This window comes from Agelaius tricolor, unplaced genomic scaffold (genome assembly GCF_023055355.1).
Source record: "Agelaius tricolor isolate 1412-34295 unplaced genomic scaffold, bAgeTri1.0.p SCAF_26, whole genome shotgun sequence".
NCBI classification, from domain to species: Eukaryota; Metazoa; Chordata; class Aves; order Passeriformes; family Icteridae; genus Agelaius; species Agelaius tricolor.
In genome coordinates this window covers 3,447,489-3,474,499 of record NW_027269286.1, presented here as the reverse complement: position 1 = coordinate 3,474,499, position 27,011 = coordinate 3,447,489, and the positions used below count along the sequence as shown (strand labels likewise).

Sequence of the window (27,011 nt, the reverse complement as noted above, 5' to 3'; positions counted from 1 at the left end):
ATAGTGTTAATTTCAGTAAGTTGTGGGGGAAAAAAGAGCTCTGTATCTGATGCAGGAGATATCCAGAGCTCCAGGCTAATATCTTACTATAGACTTTCCACTTCTCACTGATCTTAAAGATGCTGTGAAATATTCCTGAGAAATTATATTTGCAAGTGGTCAGATTCCAGACCTGGATTCATTTCCAGAAGGCAGGATGTCAGTATGTATGGAAACCATACCACATTTTGTATTATACCTTCCCATCCCTATTTCACAGTTCAGGCATATTCAGCCTGGGGAAAAGCTAAAGCTAGAATCTTCTTAAGGGATAAATAGCAATTTTAAGTCATGGATAAATATAAGAGCAGAAGTGTTGAGATGTAGCAGTTCAGTCCATTTCCCTACTTCCTAATCGCTCCCCAATCCCTCGTTAGAACTCCCTGGTTCCTAATTAGGACATCCTAATTGGAATCCCACCATAGTCATGAGTGGTGCTTTGAAAGCCCCAAATTAAGGGAATAGCACCAGCTGAACACTTATTATGTGGGTTTGGATAACTATCCATGCCAATGGGCCAGGCATCACAACTGCCTTAAGTCACCTCATCTCAAGGCAGACACCTAAGAGAGGGTGTGGGAATTTCCCTTAACAGCCTGCAAGGACAACACACAGACCTCAGCCTGGCTGTGGATGCACACAGTCTGAGTTTAGGTGGGATGCAGCTTGCCCTCAGCACCTGCATCTAGAGTTCCTTTGGACCATGCTTCATGAGGAACGAGGCACCAGGTGAACAGCTTCTCAGAGACAAGGGCTCTTGAGGACTTTGAATTCAAAGTGATCTGGATACACTGGAAAAAGGCATTCAAAATCTACAAGACAAAAACTGATAGAGCAAAACACTGTGTGTAGGGGAGGAAACTTCAAGGTAAATAAAAAACGAGCTATGTCTGGTAGGGAGCAGCACTGCCAAAAACCATCTGGGCTTACAATGCACCATAAACTAAATTGGAGGAAATGAGTTAGTGCAGAGAGACCATGTTTCATCTTGAGGTGTGTTTACAGAAATCCTGCATGTTAAACAGAGGAGCTAATTACTCTGCACTGCTCATTCCTCAGGTCTCAGCTGGAGGCCTGTGTTACATCATTCTTTTATTAATAAGGAAAAATACTTACATTGCACAGAGGTCAAAGGAGGGAGGTAAAAATGGGAAAAAAAAAAAAAAAAAGCTACAGAAACAGTGACCCGTGAGGTCAGGATGAAAGAATTAGGTTTTTAAGACCTCTGGGAAAACAAAAGACAAGATGGAGCAGGTTTATAATAGCAGCCTTCAAACAGTTACAAGGATCTCTTGAGTAGGACAGTGACCAATATGTTTTTGTGACCACAGTGGGCAGGACAAGCTGTAATCTGTTTCATTTGCCATAGGAAAGATTCTGGTTGGATATGGGGAAAAATATTTTGTCTTTGAGAGCAATAAAATGTTGAAATAGCCTCCTTGGGAAGCCATGGAATTTCCTTGAGCAAGGGCAAGTCAGACATCTGTCAGAGATGCTGTGAGCACATGGGCCTGTCTAAAAGCAGAGGTGGATTGGTGTCTCCACTGATGTTTCTCAAGTGGGGTTCACAACCCCTATGGAGGATGTGAAAGACTCAAAGGGAGCAATGAAGTGTTACAGAAAAAACAAAGATCTATATTAATGGTAAGGGAAAGGTGTTGTTTAAGAAAAGAGGGACCTTATGCAGTTTAAAAAGGTATAAAATTCTGCAGCTCAAAGGATTTTCCTTTCTTAAATATTTGATCTTGAAATTCTACTCACAAATCCAGCCTTCGAGGGCAGATCAGCCAAAAACCAGGTCTGACTTTCAAAAAGGTGGACAAATAGCAGCCTACAACATCTCTTTTTCCCTTCCAGCAATATGCTTCTATAATTTTTTGCAGTGTAGTTAATACAGAGGGATCCTGAGTAATGAAATCTTCTCATATGTCAGATTCTGAGCTTCCTCCCACAGACAAAGCTGGGTTTTGAGGTAAAACACACTGGAGGGGTTTTTAAGATAAACAGGGTCAGAATTCAAGTACTCCTTCATTCCTGATACAGAGTGTGGGCTGAGATTCTGTCTGAAGCTAAAGTACCAAGACAGGGGTTTAACAGTTGGAAACCCTGAATTTTCCAGTTCCTTTCTTCCACCAGATACGTTAACCTGCCACAGAGTGCCAGGAAGTTTCTATTTTCAATTTACTTTAGTTGACAACTTACCTATAAAAGTCATGGACAGTGGTAAGGCAAGGAAAGCAAGGAGCCCAAATATAAAGCATGCTGTGAAGGAGAAAAAAAAAAACAGTGTTATTTGGGCTAGTTCAAGTTTAGAGGCCCGCATTTCCATCTAGTTCTTTACAGATGCTCTGTAAATCCACACAATTGTGTAGGAAGAAATGCAGTGCACTTGATTGGGGTGGGAATATCATCTGTGTGGTGCAGCATTTGCGGTGATGAGACCAGCACATGTTTTATCACTTCCAGGATGCAGTGAGAGACACAAACTGCTTTTGAAGCTACTACTTGCAGCTTGTCTTAATCCAAGGGCAAGGAGTCATCCACTGCTGCCTTATCCTGCATCCTTTTCAGAGGCACTGCCAGGCAACTGTGCAGTAACAAATAATTCTGCATCAGCTGATCCATGGCAACTGATGAGCCGTATCTGTTTGCTAAGCAAATAGCAGCTTTAATGCCATTCCACTTACTTTTCACTGATAGCTAAATAAACTGTCTTTATCACAGATGTGAATAGTTTCTGGCTGGTCTAACTCCCTGACCCAGCTTAGCTCGCAAGCACAAAGGCAGCTGCGCTGTTGCAGCTGGAGTGGGATTTGTCATTGGATAGATCAGCTTAAGCTGTGTGGAAGGATGCTCTTAGGGGTACACACAGACTCTCCCTGGGGGTGAGTGGACCTGAGGGGCTTACCTACTCCCTAGAGAGTTGCTGGTGTATCTGAGCCCTGATATTTCCCCTACACAGCCAGGTGCTGCAGAGGATGAGTGTTTACCTTCCCGGTGGGTGAGGGACACTAGTGTCTAGAACAGTGTGAGCAGCCTGTCTCACAAGAGCTGTCACCTCTGTGCCTAATCGTGAACACTTGGCAACATTAAAGTGAAACGCTGGCCTGCCAAATGAGAGTAAAACGTAATGAGGACATTCTGTGGCAAGTGTCCCTTCAGAGCCCTCCCAGAAATGGCTCAGGCTGCAAGTGGGTGCCTCAGGGTGCCAAAGTGCAGGTGGGCATAGATTACAGAGGGGCTGAGAAGCACACGGATAAGAAAAGGAGTAGGATGTCTCCTTGGAGGCTTGCAAAAAAAACCTTGGAGCGAGTATTTGGATTTGGCTTGGGACCAGCCCTTTCCCTGGGTAAGCTGTGTCCTGCAGTTCCCCATGCCAGAGATCTGCAACCTCTACAAGGTGCACGGTGTCCCCCTGGCCGTGCAGGAGCAGGGACACTGCCAGCACCCTGCGGACATTGCCGCTCTGGAAAATTCTGCAGCACTGCCAAAATACCACCCTCAGGCTGCCTTAGAGAAAAAGGGCAACATCACTGCCTCTGTTTTCCAGAAGGAGAAACAGAGAGGACATAGGAGCAGCATCAAAATTCAGAGCAGATCCATCAGGCTTTCTGACTCGCAGACACTTTTCATGGGAACACACCATCCCCCACATGCTGCTCGTGTTTTCTCCACAGAGAACCAGGATCTTACACTTAAGCCCTTGAGAAACATCTTTCTCAGAAGTAGTATGTTTGTTATCTCCATGAACTAGGAGAGACCGAGGGTATTTTGAGCTGAAGAAAGCACTTCTGTTCCTTTGTGCCACCCCCTCCTCCTTTCCCTGTCGGCCAGCCTCCCCCTCTCTCTCTCTCTCTCTCTCTCTCTCCCTCTCATTTTTGCTCAGACTCCTATCTCAAGTGCTGCATAATACAGAAATTCTTCCTCTGCTTGAATAGTGTCCTACACTTGACTAAGCTCTTTCAACCACTGACAGCCTCTCATTAGAACAACTTAGCCTAGAGCCTTCCCTTTTCACCACATGTCACATTTTGTGCTAGCTCCTCTTGCCATTATCTAGACTATTCTTTCATATCAAGAAGTGATGGTATTGTAAATGAATTGGGCTTCCAACATCATTTGTGGGCAAACAGTGCCCATAGGCTGGGCAACCCATTTATCTGGTGCCCAAAGGGGTGTCGCTTAGGTCTGCAGGCATTGCACCGACTGCAGAGCAGCCCTCGGAGCGACGTCACCCCTCTGCCTGTGCTTTCGCAGCTGCCTTCTGTCCCTGCTGCTGCAAGGGAAGTGCTCAGGAGCCCGGGAGAAGGAGGAGAAGAAGGAGAAGAAGGAGGAGGAGGAGGAGGAGGAGGAGGAGGCGGCATCGTGTCATCTGTTAGTTGTGCAGCGCCTGCTCTGCCTGAGCCCGGGGAGGGACGCCGCAGTAAGCTCTGGAAAAAGCTCAGGGGGCTCATGTGCTCGCGAGGCTGCACATCTGGCACACAGGTGTCCGTGTTTTCTGGTGTCTGACATCTGCCCAGCAGCCCGCTTTTGGAGGGGAGAAGTGGGAGGTAGAGACCACTCAGAGCTCAAGAGAAAGAGATGATGGTTCATTAATTCCGCTCCCAAAGCAGGCGCTGGGAATGTATTTACTCATTATCTCCCCATTCAGCTACAGCCTCTTAGGTCTCGAATTGGAGGGGCAGATGCATAGTCTGGGAAGGCTTCCAGATCCATGTTTAACAAAGTGAGACTCTTCAACAATTGCCTACACAACTGGCAGGGCTCTGCAGCCACCCTCAGTGTCTCTAGCAGCGCTGAAGACTGATTTTCGCTGGAAGCGTGGGGGTTTCACAGAAATGCTGCTCAGCCGGCATACACGCATTCTCTGCCCGGGTTTGTCTGGGCTGTGCTGCCCCGTTCTGGTCCGAAGACAAATTGCTTCAGAGAATGGTACTTGCCGCAGGGTAGCCCGGCTCAGCAGAGAGGACGCTGCTCGGCAGGCAGGTCCCACCTGTGGGGCTTGTGGTGTTTTTGTATCGGAGATATCGTCTCACAGGCTGGCCAGAGGAGACCCTGGCCCCGTTCCTGGAGTAAGTAGCAATAAAGGGCTGGTAGTCTCTGAAAACACAGCACAGCCAGGGAAGTGTTTCCAGGCATGCCTCGAAAGGGTGGGTATTGCATGAAGCTGGTGCCTGGGCATCAGGCAGGAGACCTCGCTGCTCTGTATCAGCAGGGCAGCGCCTGCTGGGGCACTGATGAAGTCCAGCTGTGGCATCCTAACGTGCTGGGAAATGGATGGAGGGAAGAGCTCGTGTCTGGGATCACACCAGAGGAAGAAGAGAACTGCTGGCTGAATAGCTTGCACATTCCTTGAAATCTGTGCTCACAAAAATTAGATCAGAGGGTGCAGGTTTTGTGTCTCCTGCCCAGCAGTACAGTCAGCTGATACAAATCTGCTGTTTGGCTGAATTCCTCTTGCCAGGATTTCCCCACAGATGTAAACACGCTTGAGATCTCTGTTGACATTTTGGCTGTATGTCATGGTCTCTCTTCTGTCTGATGCCTGAGCCTTTGCATCCTACACAGCCACGCCCCTGCACTGCAGCTCTCCTCCCAGTTCTCTGCCGCTCCCTGTTGTGCCTGGCCTCAGGACACACAGCCTGTTGCCCTCTGGCATTTGCTTGGCATCTGGAGGCAGTACTGGAGGTGACACCAATTCACCCGTGGGCTCTTCAGACTTTATTTTGCTGCCACGAGTTTTCCAAGCACTTGAAAGTTACAGATCAGCTCACGCTGTCCCTATTTACTTTGAGGAGAGAGAAAAAATTCTTTCTTTTCAGGTAAGAGTCTTCACAAGATTTTCAGCAGCTATTTATGAATATAAATCCTAATCTACCTATTCTCCTCTGTAGCATGCTAATACAGCTGTAGTGCAAGCTGCTCAGTAGAGTGAAAAGGTCTCTGATAATAAATACAGTAATAAATGAAGTGTTTGTTACATTACCATCACTCCCAGGTGCTGCTGTAGTCTGTCAGGTTCTGGATAAAAAAGAAATTTTTATTTTTTTACATGAGATACTACCAGCTTCCAAACAAAGTCTGCAGTTACCCTAGGATTTATCTGCATGAACAAGCTGAGGAGCAAAACTCTGTGTGAAAATCTGCCAAAGTATGCCCTTCGGACAGCACCCTGTGGGAATGCTGCTCTGAAGGGGCCTGACTCCCAGCAGTCTGGGTGTTAAGAAATTTGGGTCAAATGCAGTTGGCAGGGCCCCATGCCTGCTGATGCCCTGAGGCAGGCACAGATGGCAATGCAGTAGCTCAGCAAGCAGTGTCACAGTGTGCTGCACTGCAGCATGGGTGCTGTAACAGGCTGGAGTGCAGCTGGGGAACAGGTATTTTCATCCTTGTTTTATTCCTTCATGGAATCTGCAGGCATCCCCTGCAGTGCTGATAGGTGCTTGGAGAAAAGAAAGAATGCAGCCTGTGAGGGTGTGGTGGTGGCAGAGAAGGTCTCGATGGATCTTTCTGGGGAACCAGCCCCAGAAAGATTGTGTGTTTTACAGACAGGATGAGTCTGCCCGTGATTTTGGTAGCTGTGATCACTGGCTGTCTTTCTGTGCTTTCAAGTCACAGGAAAATGTCACTATCTCAGATGGGATATGCAGAAAAGACTTGAATGAATTAACATGAAGGAAAGGATCAAGAATCTGTTCAGCTTGGCCGGCCACCACCAAATAAGAAAATAACAGCAAGGTTTGAGCACTCAAAACCAGACCTGTGAGTGATCCAAAGAGTAGAGACATGAGATATCCTTGAGCAAAACCAAAGACTGTCTGTTCATGAGGCTAATGCCACAGCAAGGAGATATATTGATGGAATAATCTCTGGGGATGAAGGGCAGGAATCCCATCCCTGGCATGACTGAATCCCTTGACCAGACTAGATACTCAGAAGCTGGAGGATTCAGGGTAAGGAACAGCCATTCCCATGGAGGCCTCTAGTTCCCCCAAAAGGAAAAACCCCACCATTTGAGGCAGGGGAAGTGTGAAGAAACTGACCAAATCCCAGCTCAGGGCCACCAGCTCTTTGCTGTGCTCCACCACTCCTTGATTAGGCAGGGCTGAATTACTGCAATATAGAACTTTGGTACCCAGATATCAGCATCACATCACCTAAAATGTATGTCCTAGGTGTAGCTGCCTTGGGGGTTGAGCAATATTGCAGTGTGTCTAGCCTGGATATTATATTATGCCTCTGGATACTGAACTACAGTTACGCCATGGTCTAAATTCTGGATTTGGCCCCTTGTGAATAATTTCCAGAAGTAATTTTATAACAATATTGAGGCATTACATATAGAGCCATTCAGTTTGCTTTGCAGTAGACCCAGGGTAGTGGATTAGGCTTTTTTATTTTGGTCAGTAAATTGCTACACCAAGAATGAAAAGATGCTCCAAGGTGGGTTCTTGGAGCTCTTGGGAGTTATTTCAATACCAGCAGACCAAATGTACAAATGTGGATTTTGCTGAAAAGGTTTTTGAAAAATAAATACAGAATGATGAGGAAAAATGAAATTAAGCATCACTGCATTTTAATGAACATAAAAATCAATTTTGAATGCATTAGCTGATCCATAGCTAAAGCTGAGCTTATTTTGAACTTAAGCATGATAAGAACCTGAAGATATTTTTCTGGAATGATATTTCTGAGCTCCTCACACATGGGTAACTTTTCAGGTACCCAAGAGGGTACTTCTGGTGTAGAAGAGGATAGTTGAGATCAGAACTAATCCCAATCTTTAAAAAAAAAATTCTAAAGGATTAATTATTTTCTCTCTCATTATTGAAATTCCAATGGTAATTTAATAACAGGGAACGGTAACATTTTCCTTGTAGACACTAGGAATAAAAATCAGAGAAAATACCACTTTTGACCTTTTAAATTGTGATATTCACCAATGAGTCCAGATCCTCCCTGCATGTCCTTTCTGCAGGATGTGAGGGATCCCACAGGGACCAGTTGGGTCCCAATTCCACTCCCAGACACTCTTCACAGTGTAATGAGGGTGCATGCTCTGCACCCCTTGTTTTCCATCACTCCCCAGCCCTCCTTTCCCCTAGGGAGTGATAAGCATGAAAAAGTGGGCCAGAAAATATCCTCTCCTTCCCTACCTGTGCCTGGTTTCTGCAGGGAGGCCTGGATTGATCTTTCTGTCCCTTTGGCCTGATTTTCTCTGCCTGGTTGTAAGACAGCGAGGAGTTGAGGGGTTTAATCATTAATAAAAGTTCATTCTGAGCTTTGAGAGCCTTTCAGGCAAAGCAAAGATCAGGAATATAGAAGACTCCAAGGTAACACCCTAGACTGGCAAATGCAGCAATTAGTGTGGGTAAAGTATCAGTTAGGAAGAGTGGTCAAGGGGTTTGCTGCTTCATGTATTTGAGGGGAATTAGAAATAGAAGTGAAAGCAAAAGGTACTTGCAACTCAGAGTGAAAAGGAGATCCACTCAGGAGGAGTGAGCTGCTTTAAAACCCATGGATTTTAACCTCCTGCTGAGGAGACTGCTTCCCTGATCTTACAACACCCCACCTCTGAAGTGTGTTTCTCCTGTGCCTCTGTGCAGCTTGCACAGCCTCACCCCAGGTCAACTTTCTGCTGTGTTGCTGCTGAGAGCAAGAACCAGCCTGTTCCACCAGCTGTCAGCTCATTACAGCCCCGTGTCCTCCACCCTGGGTGGGGAGAACCAGTTGCTTTAAAACCTGAGCAAGCCCAGGCTGTCATGCAAAAGAACCTCTGTCCAGATAACTGATGCTTCCAACCCCCAGCAAGGGGCTGCTTATGGGGGATACCCCCACCTAGATGGCCCTTGTGCCAGGGAGCAGGCCAGCAAAGGGAAGAAAAACCTGTCCCAGATCTCACTGGGTGAAAGGGGGATATCCCTGACCATATTCCAGCCCCAGACTTGTGTCCCTGTGCCATCACACAGGCTGGCAGCAGTTTTGCTTGGTGGGAATCACTCCTAGGAGAGTTTGTTCCCAGGCTGGCTGTGCTGCTCTTCATGAGGTGATTTTCCCTGTGGATGCTTCTGCTGCACTATGTGTAAGGTAACACTTCAGAGAGGAGGCAAACACATTATTTTGCTTAGGCTGTCTGTTGCTGCCCATATTTAGGTACATGGTGATGTTTGTTTGAAATTTTGTGCTGGTTGCTATACTTCAAATACTGCAACAGGCAGCTGCTGTTAGGGTAGAGTTACTATTGCACACTCCATCAGTTCCCAAAATTATTTAGGAAAGGAAACTTCAGTGGAAGATTCAGGTGGGACTTGGTACCATTGTGATTCCTTTATATACTTGGCTTAGTAACAGAGCTGCTTAAATACATGAGGCCATGGCTACCAGAACTGCCTTACCATTGCTGGCAATTTTAGATATGCACCGGTGGCAGGCTTTCTCCAGGCCAGCAGCCATGGTGGGTGGTGAGCCCTCTGGGGTGCCTGTGGAGACACAGAAATTGATATGGCTATGAGAAGTGTCTTCACCTTACTCAGTATCTTGCCTCAGAGTACTCTCACACATGCTGGTAGGCTTTCACCACCCTCAAAAACCCCAAGCACACACAAACCCAGCCAGCAGTGTGGCAAACCGAGAGGCAGGTATGCCTTCCAGCAGCCCCAGGCTTGCCTGCTGGGGATGATGCTCGAGCCCTGGGGTCACAGGGAGGCTGGGGGAGAAGTGTTAATGCCATCTTCCTGAAAGCTATGAAAGGTTCTATCTTCACCTTGATTGGGTTTCGGGCAGAACAAAGTATTTAACTCTTACGAGAAAACCCAGGAAAACAGGTGGGGCTTGGTACACAAACCTCAGCAAGAATTGACTAGTGAGCAAAAATGAATTAAAGAAAAAAGGGAGGAGAGAAGATGAAAAGAGTTTTAAGGTCAAGGAGGATTCTGAAGAAGAATATGGAATAAAAACTGCAAACCACAGGGAGCCCAGAACAACATGCCTTTGACAGAAAAGTATCTGGATTAGAAAGTAGCTCCTTGTAAAGAAGAATTTTTACAAGGTGGGGTGAGGGATGAGCAAGCAGCCAGGCATCCAAGCTCTGGCCTCAGACAGCACCAGACAGTTAAGTGGCATTCCACATCAATGGGAGTGTGGAAAGCTCACACACACACACACACACACACACACACACCCCACATGCTCCAAGCTGCAGCTTCTGGCCAGGGTCACCACAAGTCCGCCACTACCAGCAGCTGTGTGACAGAGGAAGGTGTGTGTGGAGGAGGCCAGGATAAGGGAAGCTGCATTCCTGCACCTACCTCAAAATAGCCCCTGGATTTCTTAATGATTAGAGAGCAGTATTTTAAGCTTAGCCTCACCGTTCTAAATTGCCATGAGATCCACCCTAGGGCTTTCTTGTGCAATGCTGTGTGTCCAGCTTGGCCCAGAGCCTACTAGGGACCACGGGGCCCCAGGCATGTACCTAAAGATAAAGACAGACTTGTTCAACCAGCTGATCCATGGCCATACCCCTCTCCAAAGTCTGTCCAAGCCCTCCTAGTCAAGGCTGAGCAGAGGAGGCTGTCCCCAAGCCCAGACAGGACCCTCTGCTGCCATGGGAAGGGGATGGGGTTTGCTCCTTGCACAATGGCATTGCAGGTTCTGTTTCCTGGCAGTTAATAGAGGCAGGTGTGGTTTTACCTGTGGGTGAATGACCAAGCAAGAGTCAGGGACTGAGGCATTCACAGACATCCCACCAGATCAGTAACCCTTGCAGGCAGCAGCCAGCCACCAATGTATACATGCAGGTTTCTGGTGTGCCTGATCTCATCAGATGTCTCATGGAATTTAGCTCTCCTTTTCCAGCCCCTATCTTCATATCCCAGAGAACATCTCCTTCAGTACTGAATGATGGACTGGAATGGAAATTACATGTGAGTGCCTGACCTCTGGTGAGTGCATGTGTCTCAGACCAGCCACCAAACCTTCTTCAGCAGAGCAAATACTGTGCCTATGGGCTGCAACTATTGATGAGAATTTCAAGGAAAAAAATAAGCACTGTTGCATGCTCAGAGAAAACAGAAAAGAGGAAGGGAAACTGGTACTTTTCCCATGCAAATGACATATTAACTTTAAAGCTTTCAGTGCAGGTTTGTTTCTAGAAGATGCACAAACAGGCATTCATTTTGCATCTGGCAATGTCTGCTGACAAAGGTGTTCTAAATTGTGCATAGATAGGGAATATTAGTCATTATGTAAATGTTTATAACTAAAATTACTTTTACAGCAGTAATTCTTACAGAAACAATATTAATCAATCCAATGCCATATTAAAAATCAGTTAAATATCAAGTTATCTTAAGAAGAATTTATTGTGGCTGGGAATGCTGTTTTCCCATAAGCAGAGGGTAAACCGGACTTTTTTTGTCTTTATTTACTGCTCTTTTACACTAAAGAAAAAGACAAACTGAAGGAGGACTCGGTATCTGGAAGCATGTCACCATCTAGTGACAGAGCCCAGAAGTGACTGTGATTCAGAGCTTAGGGTGTGCTGTTCTAACAGGTGAGATAAAGAAATCAATTTCATGATGGCTGTGCACAAAGCCCGTTCACACAAGAACACAACACACATAGCTACCAGGTAATGGTTTCAGTCCTTAGATGTTGGCTTGGACTTCTCCAGGACTGACAAATCCCTCAGAGAATTCATTCTATTTGCCAGATAAAGAGGTGTTGCCCCTTTCCCCCACACCTTTGGTGATTCTGCAGAAGCTGCTGTGGGTGTTAAGGATGAATTATTTTCTTTTGTGCCAATGCATGAGGGTGCTAAAGTGCAATTCAGCAGCCAGGCAGCTGCAAAATGGTTTTGTTTCACAGCTGAAGCAGAGAAATTGTCACTGAAACTCACAGGAAACTAAAATTGGCACAGCACAAACACTGGTGGCATACAAGGGCAGGAAGGTGTCCTGCCCCACTGTACCTGCTCCCAGTTTGACAGTGAGTTGGGAAAGTCATACGAAAAACATAAAACTAAGCCGGGAAAAAAATTTAAAGACCAAAGCCAACTTCTGGACCTCCTCCCATCAGTCCTTCCCTGAGTTTGTTTCCCCAGTGGAAAGGGACCTGCCCTTGGGTTAGAAGGGCCAGCAAGCAGCGAGGACAAGTCTCTGAACCCCTTGCAGGAGGCTGGAGCCATTCCATCCAGCTGCTTTTTAGGGTGGCAGCTTGCAGCTGAGCCACACCAGAGTACAGCACCCCTGTGCCTCTTCCAGGCTGTCTGACACTCCTCACTGAGTGCCCTCACAGCCAGGTTTGCCCACCCAGTACAGATGCTGTGGCTCACATTACTGCCGCCTGTTGCTCTCAGTTCCTTGTCCCTTACAAGCAGCAGTGATAAGTGTGTGTAGAACAGACCCTCCAGCCTGTTTGCTTTGTTATTTCAGCTAGTTTTAGCTTTGAACTATTTTTCTGGTCATTATTCTCATCCTAAATGTTTAGCTAATAGGAGTCAAAAGAGGGTGAGCACTGACTGATGCATGCCTGACCTACAGCAAAGCCAGAAGACAACTTCAGGCTGGCCCCACCATGTGTCAGTCCAAACAAGAGCCATGTCCATCCACAGTGGTACTAGGGTGTTCAAAGACTTTTCAAATTGAGCTCTTCTCTCTCCCAGATGCAGGTGCCCCACTCTGCGCTGGTGGACACAGCAGGCAGAATTGGTGGGGCTTCCTAAGATCCCAGTTCCCACTTGATGGCTTCTGACTGCCAGGAGATCCCTGCTGGGACACGGGAGGTGTACATGGGCCAGCAAACCCCTCTGGAGCAAGGGCTCTTCTCTAAGGACTGCTAGAGGGAACAACTGCTTTTTATTTTCTGAAATATTCCGAGTAAAGTCCTCTTCCAGACCCAGTTTCCTAACAAACCACAAAGCCCCACACCGGCTTTCATTGTCCGGGTCCCAGCAAACCCCTCTTACCTGAGAGTGCAGCGGGTGCCGAATCTGTTCACCTGCACGTGTGGGTGATGGGGCAGAGGAACAGCAAAATCCAGCCTTCGGTGGGAGCCAGCTGGGAGAGCCCTCTCTGCTGGGACCCCAGAGCTCTGCCTGGCTCCTGGGACTCTGCCCGTGGGCGGTGAGGCACGGAGGGGGGCCCTGCTGCCTTTTATTCCTGCTGGCCTCCTGCTCTCACTGCTCTCCACAGCAGCAGCACCGTGGGAGCTGTGGGATGCAGGAGCGCTTGCCGGCGGAGCCCATCCTCATTAGGCTTCCCCACTCCCACGGCTGGCTGCAGCCACAGCCCACCCTGTGCCGTTCCAGGGTGACAGCAGGGGGAAGCAAAGGACCCCACACAACTGTGACTGTACAGAAAGGGGGGGAAAAAACCAACAAAAAGCCACCAACAAATTTCTTTCACTAAGTCTTTTATTTTTGAGGGAAGAAAAATTATTTATTCAGAAATCAGTAGAGAGTGGTAAGTACTTGGTTCATTCTTCATGCAATTCCCCCCCTTCCCCATCAATGCAGCTGATAGAGCTCTTTGCAAACTGCCATGTGTATCACCTTAGCTGTTGGGTCTTTATGTCTTGTGTCACCCTGGCTGAGTGTCACCTATTTGTTAGGTGGCTACCTGCTAGATCACCTTCCCATCAGCAGGTGACCATCTGGCATCTCAGGTGTAATTATAGGTATGGGTGGAAAGCCCTTGTTTCTGCACAAGAAAAAGTGGGTTTGAGGGAGAGCACCTCTGCAGGAGGAGTGACAGCATTAATAAAGATTGATGTGTGTTTTGAGTCCATTCAGGAAGGCCCTGCAAGACAGAAAGGGTTACCTGCTTCATTAGTCACCAGCAGGGAGCTGACAAAGTGCCTGCTCCGGCTCAGAAAAACAATTCTGCCTTCAGCTGCCAGGTTTGCACAGTTCATCACAATATAACTCCCACTGCCACACGTTTTGCATTAAGAAAATGGGTCCACACTGGGTTAGCCAAGGTAAAGAAAATGATGGTATTTGATGGGTGACTTTGCAGCACATGGACAACCACAGCCACAGGCTGGTTCTTACACTCCCTGTGCTTTTCCCTGCAGCAAGGTCCAATATGCTGGCAAAAGCCCTTACCTCATGGTGCTGTGGCTGTCTGATTGCCATAGCCTTGCAGAGTGAAAATTTTGGTGGAGGAAATTTGGCAGTGAAGAAGAAGGTGAGGCTGTGGCCTTTATCCATTGCACTGAAGCAGGAGTTTATTTGAGCACTCAGACAAGGAAGCCATGCACTCTGTATGGCAATGAAGGGAGCAGGAGGACACTTCTGGAAGACTCTGGTGCTCTCCACTGCTGCTGGAAGAGGCACAGCAGGAAGAGACTGAGACACAACATCCAAGTGGCCAAACTGGACAGCTGGGCCTTCTGTGCTCCTAGTTCTTCGTTCCTTCAGTGTAATAAAGCTTCTTCTTCCAGCAGAGAAAGCTGGCTCTCCAGAGGTTATTCCCAGGCCAGTGCCTGGCATTAGGCATCAGCAAGGATTTTCGTTATGTCCAATATCACTGCCTGCTTTTGGGGTGCTTTTCCTCACCCTCCACAAAGCTCTGAGGCACATGTGGGTTGCCTGTGTCTGCTGAGGTGATGCCACAGGGTCACACATCCTAACCCAGGGCGTTCCAGCTTGTGTGCTGCTCTTCTTGTGACTGCTGATGTCCTGGGCTGAGCTGAGCAAAGGGGCTCTGTAATGCTGCCACCAAAAGCACAAGCCAGAGCATGCTTTCCTCAAACACAGCCCCCCCTCAGACCAGGAGGGACTTTTACATCCCCACATAATACACATTTGGGGTTTTTTGACCAGGTGCCTTTTTGGAAGGGGTTGCACCTCACCATGAATTTTCCTGGGTACATAATGGTTAGCATGGAGAGGGAAAGGGCCATGTAGAGATGCTCTCTCCTTTCCAGTTTGTTCAATTAATGTTCAATTTATTTCCACCCTCCATGTAGGGTGAACACTTTTGCCACAGGGCCTTTTCTTAACTTGGTGACGCAGAAGTAAAAATCAGCATAGAAATAGTCCTCCATCTCCTACATAATTTTTTCTTTTCAAATTGGAAGAGCCTGACTGTTTTTGTAAATGCTGGATGCAATCACAAATGTTATATTTTCTTGTATAAATTATCCTTGTGTATTGAAATATAAACTGCCAGTGGGAAAGAAATTCAGTGTACATTTCTTTCACTGTTCAAGGCAAAAAGTGTGTACTTATCTGCTGAGAAATACTCTGCTTGTACAGTGGAAACCAATCATCAATACCAACTTGCCAGCATTTTAATGATCGCCTGTGGGAATCCTGGAAATTATAACATTCAATCATTACAAGAAGATCATAGAAAAAATAACAGGGACCAAGAGCTCCCGTGGCAAGTGTAGCCAGTGTTGACAATGACATTTAGTAGTACCATTAAGTTGCTTGATTCTGGTGTTTTTGAAGGAAAATTTTAAGGCAGCCTTAGGAAGATACTGGGACTAGAGGTGCTGTCAATGCAGTGAGTCACTGTGTGCCCAGCCCGAAGTCCCCTGGGCTCTGAGAGCCACCAGGTGACCATGTCCATCCCCTGGGATGGTCTGGAAGCTGCAGAGCTTGGTGCAGGGCAGAAGCTGTGAAATGCTTCCACATGCTGACACACACAAGGTCAGACCAGGCACTTTCCTCTCATGTGCATCACTAAGAAAATGTTTTGTGTGGCTGTCACTATAAATTACAGTGCCAGGTGAAGCCTACTGCTGTGGATGTTTCCGTTCCTTGGCTTCTTCCCACAAGACTGTCCTGGGGAAGGGATATGTATGTATAGTAGAGGAAATGTATTGTACTTGAATATCTGTAAAGGGGCTTTGCCCCGGGAGGTCCTGGTTGTCCTTGATGGGCTGCAGCTGCGATGTCCTTAATTGGGCTGCAGCTGTGACTAATGAAGATAACTGGGATAAAAGGGGGCAGGTTTGCCAGTCAGGGAGAGCCTTGGAGGAGCTCTGAACTGAGAGAGTAACATGCAGAGGAAGGAGTCTGCACTGTGAAGATCTGTAGCTGTAAGAATATGCCAAGGAGGTATGGACTTTAGAAATCTGATAACAACAGTATGGGACTCCAGAAATAGAAGAACAACATGTATGTGCTGTTCTCTGTGGCAGTTTGCTTGGCAATGCCCAAGAGTTAAGGCAGAAAATGAGAAAATATCAGTGTCTGCTTCACACTTTCCTTTACTCAGGACAATTTATCACAATGTAATTGAGGCCTAAGGAATAGAGAGACAAAAGGCAAAGTGTGCTGGGTAATGTCCAGGGAGAGTAGCTTTAATAAAGTCTAGTAAGGGATAGCTGCTCTTGTTGCAGCTTTCACTCAGGTTAGTCAGAGGGTCTCTTTTTCTACTTTAAGTATGTATCACACAAGCAGAATAGGACAAGATTTGCCTTGGTTTGGTAGGAAAGATCACAAGACACAAAGGAAGCAGCTGTGGCTTGGGATCCCTATGAACCTCCAGCCCCGGATGCCGGAGGATAATCCTGGGAAAGTAACAATGGATTACTTTTATTACAATTATTACCCAGCTTCCCTGGGTCCATAGCCATTGTCCATCTGAGACAAGGTAATGAGCCAGATGTCCTCACCTCATTTGCTTGTATCACTGAGTCTTCAATTACTCTATCAAATTCAATCAAAATTGGCAAATATTTGCAAGATATTAGAGGGAACAACCAGATAGTAGAACCCAGGGCAACAAATGCACATGGTGTGTGTCCATAGAAAGCCAGGCTAAATCAAAAATCCAGAGCTTGAAAAGTTAGTAATGGAGTTACTTCCTTAGGAATGTTTGCTGGTTTCCTATAGAAAAAAAAAGAAACAAAACCAAAAAAGTTTATTTCATTTTTATTGAATGGCATTCATCAGAGATTGTCAGCCACTGGTAGTTCAGGAGGGAAACCTGTGTATTGTTCTGTGTAAAGAAAATTTTCCTTTCAATAATAAATATATTTCTTTAAAAATTCCAGTCCTCTGTTCCCCTGCCTATTCACCAAAGTAACAAATAGCCCAAATTAATGTGAGCAAAATTTACCCACAAGCCCAGAATATTAACTGGGAAATTCCAGTATTCTTGAAACTTGCAGTAAGAGAAAGTGGAATTACTAAAAATGTAAAAGCAAAAGTCCCTATTGAAGTCCATGTATTCTTTGTTTATGCCACTACAGAGTGTGCTAGGCAAATGTGTAGAGTTTGCAAAACACTTTGGAGTCCCTGAAAAATGAAGTGAAGGATAAAAAGATTAGTTCCTCACACAGGGGCATAATAAGCTACAGAACATTTCTGTCTTAATTGTGCTTCGTGCTAGAGTATAAGGGAAAGTTACCACAGCTGAATAAAATGCTAAACTCTCCTAGCAGCAAAATGCCTCTTTTAAAGTAACAGCAGGAATATAAACTTCTCACTTATAAGATATAGTTGACAAAAAAGGCTTATAACTCACAGAGGTTTTACATGGAATGAAAAATTAAAAAAGCCTATAAAGTTACTATTCTTGAAATATGATAATCTAAATCAGCAGTTTAATTTGCACTTCCGCATATCAGAGTTAATATTCCCATTGCATACAGACGTAACGAAAAGTGCTGTTCCATTGACAACAGAAGACAACAGTGTATATTTTCATTTTTGTTATTTCATTTCCTCACTCATGAAATATGCCTTTTGCCACCTTTTAGTGCATTTGTCCTCCTCAGCTGGAGGATAGTGAACCATATTTAACACCATATCTGTTCAACAGAGCTGAAAATTCCAACCCTCCAAAAGGGGGGAGCACAATCCCTACTTATAGCCTTAACTCATGGGAAAGAGAACCATGTGTTTGTAACCATGTATAGACTAATTATGGAGAATGATAAGAAGAAAAAGCAGGAATACCACAGAACAGCTGAGTGACCACAAATGAGCTAGGAGTTGGAGCTGGAGTTCAGTGTGGTAACAACATATGTGGAGTGAGGAGTCTTCATTGCAGTTGTCTGAATATGTGATTTCTGGGGAGAAAAAAATAAGGGAGAAAAAATAAAAAGCTTGCTGTGCAGCTGAGCTGAGAAACAGGATTTTTTTCACTCTCACTAATGGATCAACTGAATCAAATAGAGGTGTCCACACAGGAATTCCCTGGGCTCTGCAGAGAGGCATGGTCTGATATGGTTCCCTAAGTGCATTCCACCCCACACAGAAGGATGTAGGTTTTGTCCTGCTAGCCCTGGATAGAGGGGAATTGAGGGCACCTCAAGCAGTTCTAGAAGCCTGTATTTGCCCAAACAGTTCCTGCACTGGCTCTATCTGCACTGTGATGTGGGGCTGGACACCTGCAGTGTGTGTAGATGCCTGTTGTATTGCACTAAATAGTTATTTAGTTGTTTTGCACTGGGCTCTTACAGATGCCCATATTGCTGACAGCCTCATTTAGTTATCTGCCGTGTGTATTCTAAAGTCATCCCTGTGATCTGTGCAGGCAGAAAGGAGTTGATTAAGTTTGTGTTTCTTTCTTCTCTTGGGCTGTGTTGGGGGTGGGAGGTGGGGTGTGCTATCCCCAACACAAGGGAGGAACAACCCTCCCCTCTATGCGTCTGGACATGTGTATATTTAGGTAATGCATTAAAATCTCTACTTTGAAAGGTAAAATCCTGCTTTCTACAGTCACTCCAAGTCCCATAAACTAGAAATTACCCCATTGATTCCTGATCAGCTTTGCCTGCCCACAAGGCCTGGTGTCAGGCTGCAGGTGAGAGGCCCAAGGTGGAGTTTGTGCTCATGGGATGTTCGTGAGAAGGTGACAGCCAAGGCCATGGCTTCTCACAGCCATGTCTTGCCATGCACAGAACATCTCATGGCTCAACAAGAGGGCATCTGGAGCAGGCTATAAGCACGTTGTAAAGTAAGATTATTCAACAGTGGCATTTCCCTCCATGCCAGTTTCTATTGGAGCAAGAACCAAAGGGGGTTCCCTGGGGACCCCAAGGCCTTCCTCTGCCAAGGAGAGCTTTGTGGGAGCAGTTCTCCAGGCAGCTGTTACAGTATAACAAATCCAATGGCACGTCAAATCCAATGTTTTGGTGTTCCTTTCAAGGACTTTTCATACCCTGGGCTTCAGGTTCCAAAGGATTCAATTGCAGACCTAGTTGCAGTGGATGAAGGCTGGATTAGGAGCCAGCTCAGCTTGGGGCTATAGCAAATTCAGCCTCTGGCTGATACCTGAGCAAGAAGACTCCTGCAAATGAGCCATTTCTGGTGAAATTCCAGGCCCGTTGTTGCTTCTCCTGATGAAATAATGTCTCAGAGGTGTGCTGGCATTTAGGGTCCGGTTTAGGTTTCCCCATCCAAAGGGGTTTGTGAGTGAGAGGTGAGGTTTCTTTGGGCTGCAGACCCGTCTCACCAGGTGGCACTGTGCTCACAGGTTCTGCACAGAACCGGGCAGGACAAGTGTCCCAGCAGGAGCGGTGCAGGTGCTCGTGTGGCGTGCAGATGCACCAGCAAGTCACCAGACCCGGCTGGAGGGCTGCAGCTCCCCCTCCACAACCTCAGCACGCCTGAAATCAGACTCCGCTCAGAAGTGGGGACAGTGTTAAAAGTCATGTTCACTTGCACGTTGGGTGGGCTCCAATGCCTCCAGCACAGCTCTTGGGGAAAACAGGGAAGCAACGTGTCCCAATGTGCTCAATATACACCAGATGACAACACCATTCACAAGGTGTCTTTTGTTTCCATACTGTCTCTTTGGGGCAGCACTTCTGTAAGTCCTCTTTGAAAGAAGCCATAAGGCTCACAGAGGTAGCATGAGGAGCAGTGGATTAGTGCTGCCAGGGCATTTAAAAAAGATCATGTAAAAAAGAGAGGTATGGTGAATCTGTTTTTTCAGCTCAATCTACAGTGTTCAGCTAGCTTAGACTACTAAGAGAAAGGCTAAGGGTATAAACCTAATCCATTTAAATATACCAAGGATAAAGAATTGCTTATGCAAACTAATAATCAATAAAAGACTTAGATCGAGTGAGTATAAATGGGCCATTAAACAGAATCTGATTTCTAAACCATCAGAGCAGCAAGGGTAGGAAATTACTTCTCATTGCCTATAGAAAATGTCTTTTGTTAGGCTGAGAAGACTGCCAGATGCACAAACTCGTTATTTGATCTGGAACAAACTGGTCTGAAACTTCAGATCATCTACAGTTGCTCTAAGTTTCAATTCATTCAATTAACCAGCTGAAGGTCTTACTTTGGCGCTTTTTTTTTTTTTTTTGTATATTTTTTGTTGTTTGGTTGTTGGGGTTTTTTTGCTGGCATTGATGTGTTTGGGGTAGGTTTGTTAGATGATTTCTCATGATTTCTGGAGCTGTGAGGCCACACAGTGTGGAGAGGGTTGTGTGCAGGGGTCAGACGGCTGCCTGGAAAGATTTCTCTGCATTGTATTACTGCTTTTGTAAGGTGATGATGTGATGGAGCAACTGTGAAAGAAGGACTCAGAACCTGAGAACTCAAGAGGTCTTTTTTTGCTAAAGCTGAGTCTTAAAAAAATGGAGTTACAACCAAAACTTGGCTTGATTCACCACTGGAAGGTGCCCGAAGTTCCTTCCACAAAACATATGGCATATATGGCATATACAGAGCTTTGCCTAAAGTCAGTGAAGATATTTTGGGATTCTGTAACTCCTGCCATCTCATTTTCTCTCTAAAAATACCTTCTTCCCAAATCCAAAGATACCTGAGCACTTGCAGCAGCAACAGATGGGCCCCTCCTGTGCACAGTAACTTTTCCAAGAACACAGATGCTCCCTTGGACAGGTGAGGAAATCTTTTTAAGACAGCTCCATATGTTGGTCAGAAAGTGATTGCTGCTATTTTAGTGATGGATGAAGGACCCCTGAGGCAGAGCAGTCACCCACCCACTTTGAGGTTGCTGCCCATTGGTTCATGGTGCAAGTGGCAGTGCCGCACTTTTGGTGGCATCTCATGATGTAGGTATGACATGCATTTGTGTCCATGGCTCCTGGCCTCCTGGCTGGGAATCAAATCCAAACTGCAGACACGGAAATGTTGCTGTTGGAATGTCCCAGCTGCCATTAAGGCCAGTGGAGGTCTGCTCTGTACAGAGCCACTGGGGTCTGTGGTGGGATTCAAGAGGTGAAAAGGGTCCTAGAAACACTCCATTCACAGAATCCATCCAAGCATCCAAGTTCCAGTTATGCATTCCTCACCAAAAAAAAAAAAAAAAAAGGAAAAAGATGGAAAAGAGGTTTTTCACTGATGTGCTAGAAAGCAAAATTTTATCCATCTAGTCCTTCCCAGGAAGGATGTTACTGGTAGCAGTGATGTTGAAAGCACTTTGGAGTGAAATTCATCTCCATATATTACCAGGAAATTTGTGCTGAAATGGCAAAGGATGAGGAGTTGAAAGCTGAAAGAACGTCTTTGTCCTTTTTGGTAATGGAATTTACTGTGTGAGGAGGAAAGAAGAAAAGCAGAAGAGAGAGAAATAATGCATCCTGCTGCTGCAACTTCACAAATTTATAGCAGGTGCTCAAATGTCAAAAATTCACACCCAAAGGTGTCATTCACCAGGTCATCACTGCAAATGGTGATTATTGTACTGTTTGATGCACTTGCACCACCAAAACCTCTTGTCTAGAAAACCAATGTTTTGCTAAAAATTCAGAAAGTATTTGACTAAACAATATTCTTTCCACCATCTGTCTTTCCCAGCTACAGTGTCGAATAGGGAGCTGAAGTGGGAACACGAAAATGCTATGGAAAGAAGAAACAGCTCCTGGAGGAGGGGATGGAGCAAACTGAGAGAAGAAAGGAAAAGCTTTCCATTACCATTTACAAAGAAGAACATATCTCAGCTGGGAAGAAGACTGAGAGGGTGTCCCAAAGAGCAAGACTTCCTTAATGAACAGAATTGTGTCTATCTAAACTATTCCTATGCTGTTTTCTAAAATTCAGTTCTTTTCCTGAGAAAGTATTTTAGTAGAAGCTGCTTCTAGCATGAGTACAGAGACATTTGAAAATACCTTGAAACAGAAAAAGCTGGAACAGATTTCCAAGGGTTGTCTCCTAGCAATCATGATGGTTTTTAATCTTGGTTTCTCCTACAGGTCCTCTTGAAACATCTCATTCTTCATATCTGTCCTCAGTTCCTGGCTGGATGGTTGATTTTGTTATCAAAGAATCTGGTGAATTTGGCTCGAGGTCTCACAAAGAGGTCACTGTGACTCACCAACCAGAAACTTAACACTCATGTCTAAATTTAAGACAATTTCAATAGAAAAATAGAGACAACTTCTGTCAGTAAAGAGCCTATTTCACATCCTGCAGGATCGGGGCCTGAGTTGCACTAAATTTATTTAAAATATACCTAATGAAAATGTTGCATACCTTCACAGAGAAGGTGTTCAAATGACCAAAATTTCACAAACTAGAAACATAAGCCCAGGTTAAAATACCTGCTCTAAAGATGGATCAGATTTTCTAATCCACTCATCCACCACTTCCTCCCAATGACTTCAGTGGAACCAACCCATTTAAAAGTCAGGCTACTCTGCTAAAGCAAGCTTTCAGGTGGATTGAGAATCACAGGTTTTCTTTTGAAATCCATCTGGTCTTGGCTGTATCTGTGCTCAGCTTTAGGTCCATCACTTGTTTTAGTTCAAATAACAAAAGATACAGTAGCACTTCCCTTGGCTGCCAAATGTAATCATACAACCCTAAGGACGCAACCTGACAATGTGTCTGATGTTTAATATGTTTGTGCTGTTTGTGTCTTCCAGACAGTTTTCCAAAGTAGGGGAGCTAGTGAGGGTAATGAAACCCACAGATGGGTTTTACCATGCTTCAGAAGCAACCAGCATGAATATGGAGCAGTCCTTGTTTTGGCTCATAGCCTGCCAGGAGCCCTTCCAGCTCCACCCAGCATCATTGGACTTCAAACCAATGGTTCCAAACTTTGTGAAATTCTGTCACTGTAGGTGATGGGTGGATCACAGCCACCAGTGGGTAGCAGAACCCCAGCTGTCATTAGGACTGCACTTCTCTAAGTGTTGCATGCCTCTGTTCTAGAGTTTTCAAAATGCTACATTTTCCAGCAGCATGACGCAATTCTTTGGGGTTTATTTCTTTTGATGGTAAGAGATGGTAACAAAGAGAGATAATAAGAGTCTTAACAAGTAAAGACATAATTTTTTCTCCCAATTCATTTTACATCTGTTCTCATAAGGCCTCTCTCTAACCAGAGAACAGATCTAAACTAACATCAGGCTTGTTAGCCATTAGTTCTGCACTCTTAGATTTGTCTGCAGAAAATTATTTCGATAGCAACCAAAAGAGTGTTTGCAGACTTGTGGAACAAAATGATATAATTTAGTCATTTTCTGTGAGATAATAATGACATTTTAATTGAAAAATGTACTCTGATATAATTACCCTACATCTTTATAAGCCTGCCTCAGGAGCACAGTAAAAGAACAAATGGCAATAATTTTACTGTACTGTGTGAGAAAAGGCTCTCAAAGTTGTTTTTGTATCATTTTGTGTATGTTCAGATGATGGAAGCCTCATAAAAGCAAAATTATTTCCTGTTTTTCTCTGATCCAAAGGAAATTTTAACCACAGGAATTAGAGGCAGACTCCAGGGTGGGACTCACTCATAGAGCTGGGTGCCCTGTGCCCGCTATGTGTTGGGATATCTCCCTCAGTTTCCACCTGCAGGTCCCAAAGGACACGGGTCTCCTGTGTGTTGTCTTCTAAGAGACCATATGCAGAGGAGTTCAGTGTTAAAAATGTCACTGGATGCTCCTGTTTAGACTTTGGATTGCTTCCTCAATGTCAGAGTGAAATGTGTTTTCCTAAGAAATTTTCCAGCTGAACCCTGAAAGGGCAGTAGGGAAGAAGAAATGATTCCTTGTTTCTCCCTGCCTTGGGTTGCTGCTCCTCTGCCATCCTTTCAGGAGCAAGGGGTTTTTTTGCAAAGAAACCAGGCTGAAATTGCTGCACAGAGCAGTTTTTTATTTATAATGCAGCCTACTCCCTCTGTGCAGCTGAAGGCACTTTGCAAAAAGTCATAATAAATCTAATGAAAAAGGATAAATAATTAGGCACCTTGAACCCTGGCTGTAGAATTATGAGGTAGAATAGTGAACAGAAAATTAGATTTTCTTTTTGGTCTTTTCATTGTTCAAGTTTCATGTGATTTTGGAAGCTGTAAATATTTTGGGGGAGTCTGTGAAGGGCAGGAGACTGCCAAGGGTCAGAGGGACAAAAGTAACTCCAGCACCAGAGGGAAAAGGGCAGAGGTGTCTGTCCCTCAGATGGGAACCTGCTGATCTGGGGTGCAGGGAGCAGTGCAGGGCAAAAGGCTGGTCCACAGCTCTCCAAATAAGCAGCCCCTGGAATCATGGTGGGAAATGACTCAGAGAAATCCCAGGATAAGAATTTCTGGAAAGATCAGCTCCTCTGGGAGAAAGACAGGGCCCTTATGGATGAGGACAGCATTCTATAGGAAGAAAAAGAAACTGGACAGATAAAACAACTCTCCTGGAGAAGATAAGGAGGCCCTCCAGGAATATGAAGTAGCCTTAAGGATTATAAAATGTCCACCTTCCTGGAGGCCTTTGGTCCTGAGAGAGAATATCTCCACACAGAAAAAGGATTCATTTTTCTGCTAGGCTTAGAAACATGTGGAAAGCCATGCATACTGAAGTGGATACTTTATTTAAGAAGTGATGAATTTCAACCAGTTCTCTAAAATAGCACCTGTCATCCTTGGTATAAATCAGTGGAGAGGTTTTAGTGTGGTTGTCTTTAAAGCCATTGCACCCAGGCTTTCAGGACATTTTTCATTCTTTTGAGGTTCTGCAGCCTAAGGAATGGGGTAGAGCTCTGGTTTCCTGGCCTGTCAACAGGACATTTGTGGGTGGGTAAAACAAAGAAGGTGGGAACTTCATGGCTGAGATTATCTGGAACTCAGAACAGCTCACTTAACTCAGTGCAGCACATATCAACTAAATAAGACACTGATAAATGGTAGCAGTCAGATCCCCAATAATTAAAGGTCACAGTTAACACTGGAGTCTTAATGAGGCAACTTGTGCTGTCCCACCAGGTTTGGTGGAACATTTAATTTCCCACTGCTCCTGGGAGCATGATGGGAACATTCACCCTCTGGGGTGAGCCTCCCTCATCAGGTGTCTGAGAGAGCTTTTGGCAGCAGCCTTGCTGCCATGGGAAGAGGGCAGGGAAGAAGTGGGAAAGATGACAGAAATCAGCAATATGTGGGAAAAGATGCAAGCTGGAGGGAAAGTTGGCAGCAAGTCCCTCAGCAAGAGGGAAGCAAATGTTTCAGTTTGTGTATATTTGTGTGTGTAAAAGCAGGAGAGGATGCAGATAGGGACTGGGATTATTATTCAGGTGCTGAGCTCATATTGCCAGTTCAGCTCTGACAGAAAATCCTCAGCCTCTGTAACACAACATGTGGTCAGTATTTAGCAATATCTCATAGAATCATAGAGTAGTTTGGGCTGGAAGGAACCTGTGAAGTTCACCTAGTTCAACCCCTCTGCAATGAGCAGATCCCTGCCCAACCTGACCTTGAATATTTCCAGAGTTGGGGCAGTACCGCCCCTCTGGGCAGCCTGTTCCACTGCCCTGCCACTGTGGTTTTATGGGATGTGAGTACAGAACCAGAGCCTTCTGCCAAGCTTTGGCACGGCAACTGCAGCTTTTATTTCTTCTTGAGAAACCAAACTCAGATGTTTGATGTTTTCAAAGGTTGAGCTGTACAGGCTGTTCCAGAGACAAATCTCCATTTGACCATCTGTACATCCAGAAGGAACATGGGGGACAAAAGCAACAATGGAAAGTACCAAGTATTGAGTTTTTCTCTGGAATGGTAGCATTAGTACCTCATTCTCCTTCTGTACAGGATTTTAGCGCTGAATAAACTCAAGGACACAATGTAAGAAGTCTTTACAATTGCTGTTAAAGAGTCTGATACTTTTGTGACTGTCAGGTATTCTTAGGCCGTCACTTAAGCTGCCACTCAAGTTCAGTCCTTTGTGATCTACTAAAGGATAAGGCTGCCAGTCCTGCTTAATTTTGTTTAAGTCAAATTATGCACTATGTTTTTCCTGTCAAATCCGTGAATATTTATTGTTCAATGAATAACCAATCCATAAAAAAGCCAGCCAATTCAGCTAGGGTAGGAGTGTTTTGCAACCTTAATTATTATTATTCAATTATTGCCATGTAAGGCAGAGATGAAAATGACCTATTAGACCATTCAGTGCAACTTCCCACAAATTCAGGGCTCTTACGTGTTAGAGCTTTATTATCAGGTGCTACAGAGAAAAAGAACCTTTCAGAAAACAATAGTATTCAAAAAGCACTTGTCACTTAATAAATTTTAATGTCAAAAAGCCAAGAATTTATCTCAGTTATTCAAATGCACATGTCAAATTATCATCCATTTAAGCTAAAATTAGGTGTGCTCTCTCTGGCAAAAGGCTTGAAGCACATGAAATGCTCTTAGGAGAGCTGCTAGTCACTTCTGTCAGGGCAGAGCAGAGCAATGCTTCTCTGGCGCTGTGGTGACAATACGACTGGTGACAAGTTTAAGGCTTTACACAGTACAGCACAGAGGAGCCTGAAGTTCAGCCAGAAAAAAAGCATAAACCTATATGGTTTTGGACTGCTGGTAGCTGCCCCCAAAAGATTGCATCCACATGGCAGCTTCAGAGTGGCCTTTGCTTGGGTGGCATTGCTGGGGAGAGACCACATGCAAAAGGTTTTTCAGGGTGGGAAGTTAGAGAGCACCTGCTCTCTGTCCAGCAGCTCTGGACGGAGGATGAATTTCAGTCATGTAGGAGATCTCTGTTAACTCTCTGGAGTGGTAATGAGAGGAACAAATAAAATAACTACCATATTAAAAAAAAAAAAA

The 27,011-nt window shown here is 45.2% G+C and overlaps 1 protein-coding gene and 1 long non-coding RNA gene across 3 annotated transcripts in view; one reads left to right on the top strand and one right to left on the bottom strand.

The window, feature by feature from the left end:
- The window catches only part of TMEM272 (transmembrane protein 272), a 25,710-nt gene extending 12,345 nt beyond the window's left edge, over nt 1-13,365 (bottom strand). Inside the window, exons 1-3 of one of the 2 annotated variants that reach the window (XM_071448329.1) lie at nt 13,004-13,365; nt 9,435-9,518; nt 2,242-2,301 (exon numbers count right to left, since the gene is read on the bottom strand). In XM_071448329.1, coding sequence (XP_071304430.1) covers nt 2,242-2,301; nt 9,435-9,492 — 118 coding nt within the window. In that variant the 5' untranslated portion in view covers nt 9,493-9,518; nt 13,004-13,365. Of the gene's footprint in view, nt 1-2,241; nt 2,302-9,434; nt 9,519-13,003 lie in introns of those variants that run through there. The other variant, XM_071448330.1, reaches the window with a different exon arrangement.
- Nucleotides 4,848-27,011, top strand: LOC139600266 (uncharacterized). Its single transcript, XR_011682467.1, has 2 exons — nt 4,848-5,861; nt 21,782-27,011. It is a non-coding gene; the product is annotated as an uncharacterized lncRNA (long non-coding RNA).